Genomic DNA, 12,561 nt, shown 5'->3' with positions numbered 1-12,561 from the left:
GGCAGAATGCCTTTGCTTTGAGGAGGGGCTGGAGAGAGCACAGGGGATAACAAGAACAGTGATAGAAGGGACTAGCCTAAATCAGAGGGATTGGGATCCATGGTGTGGAGAGAGGTGTTGATTAAAGAACAGGTTCAATGGAAAGAGGGAACAGCTGTAAAGTGCAGCATCTAGGACTGGCAGAATGGTGCAGCAGCTCTGCATCCACTTGGTGGAACCAGTGTTTTTAGGGGGATTGTACATACCTCACAGCTGTGAATAGAATATTTCAGTTGAAAGGGACCTACAGTGATCATCAAGTCCATCTGCTTGACCACTGCAGGGATGACCAAAAGCTAAAGCATGTTTGTTATAGGGGTGTCGTCGAAACACCAAAACATTGGTGGGGTTGGGGCAGAAACCACCTCTCAAGGAATCCTGCTCCAGTGTTTGACCACCCTCTTCATAAAGAAATGCTTCCTCATGTGCAGCCTAAACCTACCCTGGTGCAGCTTTGAACCATTCCCATGCATCCCATCACTGGGTACAAAAGAGAAGAGAGCAGCACCTCCCTCTCCAGTTCGCCTCCTCAGGAAACTGTAGAAAGTGAAACAAAACATTAAGAAAGGCCCGTTTTCATGGGAACATTGTTACACTTCATCCCACTGTGCGGATGCGGCAGTAAAGAACCTTATGTGTGCTGATGTGCAGTGTGAACAGGGAGCAGTACTGTGGTCAAAGGAGAGGACTGGATGGCCAAGTTCTTGGCATTTCCCTTTTCTGTGCCTCAGCTTCTTCTCTTCCTTTGCTGCTGCAGGCCCAGAGATAGTAATGGCTACCTCACTGCAGGAAGGGGTGCTAAGCAGTAATAAGCATTTTCAGTGTGAAGCTCTGTGTTCAGATGGGAGTGTCTGAAAAAGGACTAAGTGTTGCTGATCATTACTTGTCTGACTTGCTCTACCTGGGTTTCTGCAGCAGTGGAGAGGCTGCTGGGAGCTCCTTCCCCAGCCCATGCTCCTCCAGCCCTACCTCAGCTCAGTGAGCAACTTTACAGCTATATGCAAAAGACAGGGTGTGACTCATGCTGTGAATGTCACAACCCCCCCATCAGAATATCTTTAACCAGATCTCTGATCTTCTGGATGTGCCCCTTCACAATACTACTTGGTGTTCCATGGATACCTCCTAGCATTCTACCTTTATATCTGTTTCTGGGTTTGTTTTTTTTTTTAATGTTCACCTTGATGAAAAACATCTTTCAATTTTAAGGCTGTAGCTGCTCTCTGGATCTCTGCAGAGCACGTGACAAGCACCAGGGCCCTCCAGCAGACACAGCTGACTCCCTAACAGGTTTTTTCCATAGAATGATGCATCAAGTCAAGGAGCAGGCAGACTTTGCTGTGATTATTCTTGAAGCAGTGGGAAGGGCATGAACTTGAATGAACCTACCCTATGGTGAAATTTAAGGGCTCATGTTAGTTTTTGGCAGCATTTTCTGTTTGAGAGGAGCCTGGAGTGAGACAGAGATGTCTGGGTGTACAAGAGGTATGAGCACAATCCTATCAGAACTGTCTTCCAGATGCTATCATCAGCCAAGAGATGCCAGCTTTTTAGACTGGTGATGGGTTGGGACAGATGGCAGCTTTCATCACAGAAAGCAAGGACAAAGAGCAGTCCCAGTGCCCACAACCATGTACAAGAACAGAACTTTCTTCTGCCACCCTCCCTTTTCCCCACATGTGTGATATTCTTTCCTTGCAGCATTTGGGAAGTTGTTAAAACCTGAGAAGTGCATACAAAAGAAGTGGTTTTTGCTGCAGTGGAGGGAGGGAGGGAGGGTGAGTGGTGATTACACCAGAAAAGGAACATGCCCTGGGTCTCCTAAAGCAAAGGTGTGACCACAAGGCTTGCTTGCTAGAGATAGCAGTGGTTTCACTGAAGTCTGAGCAGAAGAAGTTGGATCCACTGTTTGTAACAGTTCTGATGTGACCAAACGCGAGCCTGCAGCTACTACCACTAAAGACTAGGCCAAGCTGATTTAGTTTCTTTTGGAAACTGCTCCACTGAGCAGCTGGAGGGAATGAAGCAACCTGTCATGTATTCTTAAGCTGTGATTAATGAGGCGCGTGTGTGACGGTTTCAAAGTAAGATGAGACTTCAGCAACAAGCAACCTAACAATCATTGCAGGAAAGGTCTTGTCAGTGGCACAGAGAGGTGGACCTGTATTGCTCTCTCTTACCATGGCAACACATATCTGTTTCCCTAGCAAAAATTGTGAAAGCAATGTATTTGATTTCATGTACTCTTAGTAATTTTAAACTCTGTGGCCCTAAATAACATTTACCCTACTTTACTGATAGGACCTTTGTAGCTGATGCACCCTGTGAGTCCTCTTTATAAAAAATAGAAAGGGCAGAAAGAGTACATAAGCACAGGTTTCATCTCTGTGATTCCTGATACAGTGTTACCTGAATGCATTGTTTTTATGTGTATCATGCAAAGTTTTTGTAGCTTTTGCTGAGCAAGTGATTAGAGCAAGATGTGAGTGTTTATAGGTAAACATGAGAGATGGCAATGAGCAGGAGGAAGGGGATTCAGAGAGTCTCTAAGCCACTGATTGCTTAGAAGGCATATGAAGATCAAGAATCAGCCCATGCCAAGCACATTTCTTATACTCTTTCCATAAGGCTCTGTTAGAAGATACAGGAGAATTGTTTAAGTGGACCTCTGAACTGACTTGGAGTAGCCATTCTTTTGTACTTATTCAATAAAAATGCTATACTCAAGAGATTGCACGGGTGTGTTCCAGAGACATGGTTTTGTGACTTAAATTTCCTTGCATTCCTGTATTTTTCCTGGGAGGGACCATGCTAACACTGGTAGAGCCTGTAGGAATAGATGGTTAACCCCTACTGTGTTTTTGGAAACTGTATCAAGACTTTGCATCTTCAGGCATGTAATTCTTTTAGAAATCTGGCTCTTGAACTCCAGAGCAGAATATACTTTTATGGCTGTTGGCTTAAATGCAACTAGAACACTTAGAAACAGGTCTTCTGAAAAATAAGAGAAAAACCTATGCCTTTAGCTTTAATTCTCCTGTACATCTGAATGAACAGAGCAATCAAGAGATGCAGGGCTTTGGGCAATACCTTAGAAGGTAATTATTCAATTATTTTATGTCATGTTTGCTTCATTGATTAATGATTCTAGTAGCTTGTGAACTGGATTGTGATCCATTTTGACAGAAAATGGAAGTTTTTATCTAATTTATGATAATTTCAAGCTGCTTGGTGTTTCAATGCAAGACTGAAGGTAGAAGACTTGTAGGTACAGGACTGTTCTGATGGAGATTCTCTAGTAGAACTCTTTGTCAGATCTTTCTTACTCACCTGCAATAAAATGAGTCATGTTCCCCAAAATGAAAAAAATTTACTCAGCCCAAGTATTTGTAATAGTATAGATCTATTTAATAATAATATAAATTTGAAGAAATAATGTCAGATTGAAGAAATGGAATTGATACAAATGACTGTTACTGGTTGGATAGTACAGGAGACAGAATGTACTGGGGCTTAGACTTTAAGGTTTGAGAAAGAGAGGTTCATGCTCTGTCCTCTCTCAAGGTCTGCTAATGTACCCTGGTCCTGCCTTTGGTGGAATAACAAAGTGATTATTTTTGCCAGACCATATCAGTGATCATGAGCAGACCTCCTTCACAATCCATGTCCCTCCTAAAACCACACACAGGATCTCTGGGTCTGATTAAGGGGATTTCTTAGAAGCCTTTCAAAGATTTCAACTTTGTGTCCATGTAGCTATTTTATACAACTTCCTGATGTTTCAATATTCAGTTACCTTCCTTTTGGGAAGAAGTGATCTTTCTGCTATTTAATTACTTCAGAAAACCCTGCGGTTTGCTAATGTGAGCAGAATTCCCCAGTATTCTCAGTGCAAGCATATGTCTCTAAACACATAATGGCAGGCACTCCAGCTCCGAGAGTTCTGTGGTTGGCATATCCCCACAGAGACAGGCATTCCTGTGGGATCTGCATGAGAGGTGATGGAAAAATTCTACCTTCCTCTTAGAAATTATTCATAGGAGAAAAAAATTGAAGGGATTTTCATCAAAAATTATCCACAGAAATCTTCCAGGGCTGTTTTTTTTAAACCCAGAATGAAGAAAACAATTTTCTGTGCCCACTAAGTGATTTCACAATGAACCACTCCATTTTGTTGGTAAAATAATTGCTTTGCAGTAAAAATATTTAAACGTAGAAACAAGATTTTATTTCATTTATTTATATATTTACTATTTATGTTATGCTGGCATCAAAGACTGAAAGTTTATGTATCAGTGCCGGCCCATTTCAGCTGACCTGAGCTAGCTTATGTGTATTTTGGGATGGAGGCAAGGAAGGCTGTAGATTTGTTTGCAGAAATAGTGAGGTTAGGAACAAAGGCAGCGAGCAAAGGAGAACCCTACTTACTCTACATATCATCATGTAGACTTCACATGATCTAGTAAAACCAATGCCATTTCTGGGCATGCACAAAAAATAATGCAGCACCCTTTTTCTTACAAAGTTTGGTAGAGATAAGATCATTGAGATCTTAAGAGAAAAACTGACTTCGTCATATTTCTCATACTTGTTAATCTGTTCTCTTAAGAATGTTGCACTAGATTTCTGAACCAAGAAACTTCTTCCTCTCTAACTCCTCCATATGCAGCCCTCTGGTCCTTGCATTTTCAGATGGACTCAGCGTGCAAAATTTTATACTCATTTCTGGATTGTATGCAGTTCAGGATTGTGTTAATTTACAGGGAGAGCTCAGCAGTGAATAGTTTTCTTAGTATGGAAGGTAGTATTAGTGTTTTAAGATTTTGGAAGCATTATTGTTTTGTTGTAGAATGAATGTTTGAAGGGGTTTTTGCAAATAGAAGGTGCTTCAGACTGGGCTAACAGACTGATGATTAACTCCTGCCTCCTGCCTTGGGAATGTAGGAGACACTGATTGAAAGTTCTGGTTGAAACTGGCCACAACAGTGAGTTGACCTTGATCCTCACAGTTGACTGTGATAACCAGTGGACTGTGCTTTTGGAGCTGAGTATATGTAGAATATTGTATCAACAGACAAGAAAAATAAGGAACTTCATGCCTCTAAATGTAAGGGAAATTCTTTGGAATGAATTACTGCTTGATTTAAAGTCACAACTTTTAAATTTCCTACAACCCACACAATTTTCCAGATGGTTGGATTTTTCTGGTCCCTGTATTGTTCTGTTTATTTTTTGCAGCATCTCTCAGCCATAGAAACTGTTCCAGAAAAAAGGCTTTCTTTTCTTTATCAGAATCAGTCAATTCCATGAACTGGCATACATGACAGAAGAACTACTTGGTTGAAAAATTCCCAATGCTTCTAAATTGTGTTTTAGAAATTCCTCTATTTTAAGGGCCAAGTTAATTTACTCAGGAGTAAATGCAAGAAAGTGAGATGCAAAGGGAGATTTTTTAAAGTATTCCAGAATGTTTATCTAAATCTTTAAGACAACTAAAATGATAGATTCATATATTTTGATTGGCCTTCTGTATAATACAAGAAGGAAAAGTGCCAATTCAAGGAGTTTTGTGTTACTGAGGATTTCAGTCCATGCTTATTCAGCTGGCCTTGGTGAGATAGATACCCAGAGAACTAGATTGTTTCCTTGCTCATTCTCCCTGCACGTTTGCAGGATTTTTTCACTGGGATCTAAATGAAAATGTTTGCCATTTCTCTCTATTCGAAATACATATATACTTATCATATGTCACTGTTATTCTGTATGATGCTGTGTTAGTCACTTCTTTCCTCAGTACTTCAACCCCCTGCCTGTGTAGTAATGCTAACAAAGTTTTGCAGTGCTAACTCCTGCAACATTTGCAAGTTCTTCATGTTCTGTAGTGATGTTGCTAACTATAACTACAGAGAGATGGGTAAGGAACAGGGAAACTGTGGAAAAGTGCATCAGACCCTCCCACTACTGGTACCACAGAAGCAGGCACTGCCAGTCGTATGGTGATTTTGTGGCCTCGTCCCTACGGACCTGCCAATCAATATGGCAGCTGTTTTGGTACAAACATATGTTCTTCTGCATCACTGGGTCTAGCTCCCTGCTGTCTCTGTCTCCTGTGTTACCAACTCCTGGCTTCATTCTGCTTGCATCCATACTAGGTCACATTCAAGTGCTCTGTGGCAGTTGTGCAGGGCCATACAGCATTGGAAGGAGTGTTGCTCTTTGGCAAAGAGCACTTCTACATCTGCGAGTGCTTTGTGTTGTCCCCTCTAGAAGAAGTCTACTGTACTCGTCACTGCTTGTCCAGGTGAGTCATCCTTTCCTTCCAGAGATCTGCTTGGTTAACTTCAGTATTGGCACATGGATACCTTGAATTTGCACAGACTTTGAGGGGACTTCAACGAGCATAGTAGCACAGCAAGAAATTTGCCATCCTTTCTATTTGTTCAAAGAATTGTTTAACGTAACTAATGTGGATGCTTGTGCGCAGGCTTTGAAGGTGCAATGAGAACTCCCATCTTCAGCAGATGAGATGGTGGACAGTCTCACATGTACATTGCTGGTTTTCAGTTATTTTAAGTGTTGTTAATGTTTCTTTCTGAGTGGCTCACATCTTTTATTCATATGGAACAGTCAGTACAACGGGCTTTAACTTCACTGTCTCATAAGTTCTTTGTTTGTTTCTCCAAGAGAGAATCGTAATTAATATTTGGCACACTCTTTGGCTCATGATTTATTGAAAGCGATCAATACTGAAAACGAGTCTGTTAGACTAAGCTCTTTGTGCATACTTTGTGCTCATGTGCAAAGCCCAGTAGGACAGAGGGTAATACAGTGATTTTACTCCTTGACTGTCTACTCTGCATCCAAATCCTAGTAAGTCCAATATCAGTCAATCTGATCAAGTGACTTAAGGATTGATTAGACTGGGTCTGATAAAAGCTTAGGTTGCTTTTCTATGGGATTTTCTGTGAGCTAGGCTGCAGATAGCAATTCGAATACATATACACAACTAAAATAATAATGAATTAATTACTTGATTATTAGTTCCAAGTAATTGCTGTTTACAGTAGCTGTGTGTCCATATAACACTTGTCCTCGACCCAGGCTTTCAAGTTCTCCCACCGAGCTCCTTCCCTCCCTGATTCTTATACTTCAGTGTGTGCAAAACATTGCCTATTTACATGCACTAAAATAACTCCAAACCTGCCCTTAGCCTCCACAGGCTCTTTAATTGGAGAACCTTTAGTATTTAGCTTTGTTTTCAGTTCATGTATGCCCCAGTTGATCTTGCTATCTCTTTATATTTGTATTTTCCTTTAGGGAGGCCCTGGATGTTCATGAGGGCTCCTCAGGTGTGTTTTGTTTCAAATAAATTTTTTTGATTTTTTATATATATATTTTTTGTATTCCAGCATCAGTGATCCATTTATTTTCAACTTATGTCATAAAGATCATGCTGTGGGAGACCAGATGTGTTCCCGTTATTCGTATCATGATATAAAAGAGATTCATCTGATGCGGTTTCTTCTGCAGGTAGGAACTGACATGCTTAGTCATTTGAGAGAAGGCTGCAACAGCACTAATGACACATGACTGGAAACTACTAGCTCAATTTTCACTGACTGTGGAGATTTCTTTGCTTGAGTCCCAAAATCCTTTTGCTCCCATCATTGTTTCTATTAGCCTTTGGTAATACAAACTCCTTTTTATATTCACCAGAGTGTTTAAGCACCCTCACTGGAGTGGTTGGCTTATTAGTTGTTAGACTAACAGTGTTGTTCACACTTTATCTCGATATTTTTGAAAATTAGACTTGAAGTCAATTTCCTGTGTTTTGATGGGAGCTCCCAGTAAGTGGATGACTTTCAGTAATACTCATCTCCCACACACTTCAGTAGTTATGACATCAGTGGATTATGGGTATGTGTAACACACCCTGGGCCTCTTGGAATAACTTCCAAGTTGTGCATGTGGTTCAATAAAAAAAGCCAGAACAGAGGATTCAAATCCTTTGTGCTGTTAGTGCAATACCCAGGACCTACTCATCACCAGTGCCTGGTATCCTTTTAGTTTTGTCTGGTTTAGGTGAGCCTGTGATGAGAATCGCAGAAGAATTGTAGCTAGAGCTTCTTGCAGCACCAGAACCTGTACTTGTTTAGAAGGTTTTGGTATAGTCTAAAGAGTAATTCACAGATTTGTCAAAAATATGGAGTTTTGAAGCAGCCATAACTAGTTGCTTGTTATTTTTAATTCATTTTTGGAAGGTTGAGATTCAGCAGAGAATTAAGAAATCATCTGGAAAATTCAGAAGCTAGAGAAAATGGAGCTGATAATTGTCTTATTCATGTAGTATGTCACTCATCCATGAGTCAACCCTGTTTTATTTCATTTAATTATGTATGTAAAATGGACAATTTTAGTAGGTAAGACTTGCTTTAGGATATAGCATATTTCAGTGGTTAGGTCATTCACCAAGGATATATAGGAATGTTAAGTCATGCTCTGAGTAACTGTGAGAAGCTTATTTTTTTACATCACTGGTGATCAGCCTGAGCAACAGAACCGTCACCTCTTCTGTTTCGTGAATAGCATAAAGTTGCCAGTGGGAACTTGCTGACTACTCACGTATTCACATCCGTGTATGCATGAATTTATTAAAACATGCAAAATAGAAATGTTTGGTTTGACCCAAAATGAAAAGTGAAGATGAGTAGAAACAGTCTTTGAATGGACCTGTGGCAAAGGCTGGGCTTGTTGGTTCAAGGGGGTTTGTGGTAGGTTCTTTGTTTGTTTGTTTGTTTTGTTTTTTGTTTCGTTTGTTTGGTTTGGTTTTGGCTTTTAGTTTTTTGTTTGTTTGGTGGTGGTTTTTTGTTTGTTTTTAGGTTTTTTTTTTTGGTTGTTTTTTGGTTTTGTTTTGGTTTGGTTTTTTTTGTACCAGGGCCTTTGTTTTTTATTTGTTTCAGTAAACTGAAAACTCAAGTATCTGTATCAGGCTTGTACTAGGACTCTATGTCACAAACTTCTTTGAAAAAATATTGTGGAAAAAGAGGAAACCTGACTCCTTATGCTTTCCCTGCAGGACAGGTGATCAGCTGTTTAGGCAGCTACTGTCCCTCAGAGCTGATCTCCTGCTTTTCATGCACACAGCCCAGCCCAGAGCAAAGCACTGTGAAACCACATGGCCTAATTCTGTAATGGCAACACTTGAGCAGATTTGGTTTGGAAAGCTGAGCTTCAGAGCAAATGCTGCAAGCTGCTTATTGTCATAGCTACTCTCGTATTACCTTTCTACTTTATTTGTGAATCATGTATGAGGCAGTTGCCACTGTGGTGTTTCTCTAGGTTTGTGTTGCACCTGCCACATTTGGATTGAAACTCATGTCTGGGTTTGCAGACACTGCATGTTATTTATAGTTTTACTTGAATGATATGGGGGGGGAAAGGACTACTCACTGAGTAAATAATAGGATTATATTCAAATGTCCAACATAGCAATGTGTGGAAACATTGCAGGGGGAAAAGAGAGTGAAGTTTTCTTTCAACTTTAATTCTTCAAAGCTTCAGTGAGAAATGCCATAAATTCCCCTTTCTTCTTTGCTGCTTCTTTTCAGGAGAAATTTGGGCAGTTCTCTTTAGCTCTCTATTAATTTAGAAAGTAGTGTGGTTGCTTTCTATAGAATCTTACTTAGAATCCCCTCTTTGTGTTATCTTTAGCACCTAATTGGAAATTAATGCAACTGTTGTCTTATTAATCACACCAAGATTTCAAAATAAAAATATTTCAGAAGCAGCAGGAAAAGGTGAGTGATGGCACCAATATCTGGAGTTTGGTTTTGTTTCAAAGAAGCATTTGAACTCCTAGTCACCCAGTAGGACCGTTCCTACAGTTAGAGAAATTTAGAAGAGTAGACATATTTTGCTTTACTTCTTCACACTTGGTACAAAGTCAAGGTCCCGTTTTTTAAAGCCCTGAAGAATTGGACAGGCCATAATGGACCTTTTTACAGCACTAGGCTTTGCTCTGCAGCTCTTCACACTGTAAATCTCTTTTCCAGGAGATTGCCTTGGAAATATTCTTCAAAAATGGTTACTCCAGATTTCTTGTCTTCCACGACAGCGACCGAAATAAGATATTTAAAAGGTAATGACTATCTCATAATAACATGGGAATACCCAAATGATGCTCCTGGTCTACCACCCCTATTTATCCTGGCCTAAAGTGTCTGTGTTGTGTTGCAGCAGCAGCTTTATTTTCAATTTCAGTTCCTTGGGCTTTAATGGGTTACACTTAAGCTATGAATTTTCCTTTTGCTGACCTGTGAATTCGTTGGAGCATTAAACAGCCACTGATTTATCAAGGGATCTAATGCATGTGTAGGACTTTTCTAGCACCCAGTGGTGTGTTGTGTGACCCTGCATCCCAGGAAACTGCAATTGTAGCTATGCTCTTTCCTCCATCTGAGATGAGAGCCACCTCCACCTCACCTCACAGTACTGGGTGATAGAAGATTTCTTCCTGCTTTTTCCAACACACAAAGTGTCATTAGATTCTTCAGGAATAAAATATTTTTGCCTCTCCAACACTGACTTTATCTTTGGTGTGGTGTTAACTTTTATCAATGGCATTTTTATTTAAAAAAGATTTCTCCCCATATGCTTGTCTTGTTAAATGGAACTTGAATGTAAGACTATGAAGTGATTAATTTGCACTTTATTTTCTTGCATGTTTTTTTTTTCTACTGTAGTTCTAACCATCATATCAGGATTACATTCACTGGCCTTTACACAGGAGAAACACTTCAATACCAGTATTTCTCCTGTGGTAAATGCTTCAGCCTGAACTGAGGATTGGTACCATTAATTTCTAAACAATCACAGCAATTCCTTTCGCTCCTGAAATCTCTGAACAGTTCCTATAGGAGTACTGCATAAAAAAGTCAATGCGAATTTATTTAATCTTCCTTTCCAAATTGGCTGCATAGTGTGACTACTTAGAATCACAGGACCAGCTGCTTTGTTTAGTCTTTATCTTTGCTGTCTTTGAGCTCTGACAAGTATCTCTTGGGGGAATCTTTCAAAGGCAGTTCAACGTGAGGTTTTGATCTTCAGCTGAAGGCCACAAAACCTATGTATTCCGAGGGTACAGTTTGTCTGACATCATAAAACCTACAGCAAATATAAAGAGGAATGGCTGAGATGTGGGTTGGTATTCCTTTCTGCCATTTTTCCTTAATAAATGTCTGAGTGGGTTCTTATTCTCTGACTTTAATAGCCCCTTAAATCACCTGATCATAAGTCCATACCCTATATATAAATTCAAAGTCCCGTTTGGGAAAGAAACTGCTTTTATCCAACCCACAGGTAACTCCTTAATACTAGATGTATACTTTTGCTGTGTTGTAACCTGTTGCTTTATTCTAGGTTAGAATCTCAGTGAAATGCTGTGGCATCCTTCAGGAAGAAAGTTGTTGTTGAGGACGTGATATTAGTTATATACATATGTAATGTATCCTAATAAACATTTACATAAATATAATGTGACCTTTCATATATCTCCTATAGATTTTGCTCTTTCCAGCCTGCTTTGAAGTCAAAGGGGATAACAGAAGAGTCCCTGAATATAAGGTAAATCATAGGAAACACTGGATATCTGTAGATAAGTACAATTGTTTGAATAAGTTGCATTTTAAAGCAAAGCATACAGAAACTTATGTATTTGTGTCCCCTATTTTAAAGATCCAAAGATGTTGCTAGAGCTCCAAAAAGCATTCTAGCATATATCATCCACACTATGGAGACATAAAGATAGTGTTGAGTAGGTGATCATGCACAGTTGATTGATAATTATTATCTCCTTAATATTACTTTATTGGTAAACTCTACACAGATGGTTACTGTGGGAAGAGACAGTCAGTGAGATGAGGTTAGAGCTAATCCATAATGCTTCTGCATAATGACCTCTTCATTGCGTGCTTAGGGCAGACAGTAATAGATGTGCACATGGATCTTTTGGTGTGTTATATTAGCTGTACAGTGGAGATTGAGACTTGTCCCTCAGATTTACCACTGCAGGAAAAAATAGGTTTTCTCCTAGTGGCAGGTGATTGAGAGCACGTTTCATGCTGACCATGAGTTACTTGCATACCTGTAATTTTTCTCAATTTGGGTATCTGAGGAACACAACCCTAAGTACCTAATTGGTGTCCTCTGAAATGATCACCTGAGGCTGAAATACTGTTGCGACCTGAGGGGCAGATTGCTCCTGTGAGCTGTTGTGGCCTGTGTCAGCTGTGTTCTTTAATTCAGTCTACCTGTTGTAGATCATTACCTATCTTATAAGTGAGCATTTTCATCCAGTCATCAATGGGCAAAAAGTATCAATGCGGTCTGCAGCCAGCTCTGGCTAGAGCCTAACCTGTACCAGAGGGAATGGTTGACAGTGTGGAGCATGGTGTCTGTTCTGTGTGGAGTACCTAGTAACTCACCCCAGGGCTTCCTTTCCCTGTGCCTCCTGGGTGCTCAACT

At 40.1% G+C, this 12,561-nt stretch overlaps 1 protein-coding gene across 1 annotated transcript in view; it reads left to right on the top strand.

The window, feature by feature from the left end:
• The window catches only part of WDFY4 (WDFY family member 4), a 123,196-nt gene that overhangs the window by 69,981 nt on the left and 40,654 nt on the right, over positions 1-12,561 (top strand). Inside the window, exons 44-47 of the mRNA XM_051800056.1 lie at positions 6,192-6,340; positions 7,449-7,569; positions 10,092-10,177; positions 11,599-11,661. Coding sequence (XP_051656016.1) covers positions 6,192-6,340; positions 7,449-7,569; positions 10,092-10,177; positions 11,599-11,661 — 419 coding nt within the window. The remainder of the gene's footprint in view (positions 1-6,191; positions 6,341-7,448; positions 7,570-10,091; positions 10,178-11,598; positions 11,662-12,561) is intronic.

This window comes from Manacus candei, unplaced genomic scaffold, assembly GCF_025592945.1.
Source record: "Manacus candei isolate 608988 ecotype Guabito, Panama unplaced genomic scaffold, ASM2559294v1 h1tg000050l, whole genome shotgun sequence".
In the NCBI taxonomy this organism is placed as follows: Eukaryota; Metazoa; Chordata; class Aves; order Passeriformes; family Pipridae; genus Manacus; species Manacus candei.
The sequence above is the reverse complement of the archived record's forward strand: the minus strand, read 5'-3'. Positions and strand labels throughout refer to the sequence as shown.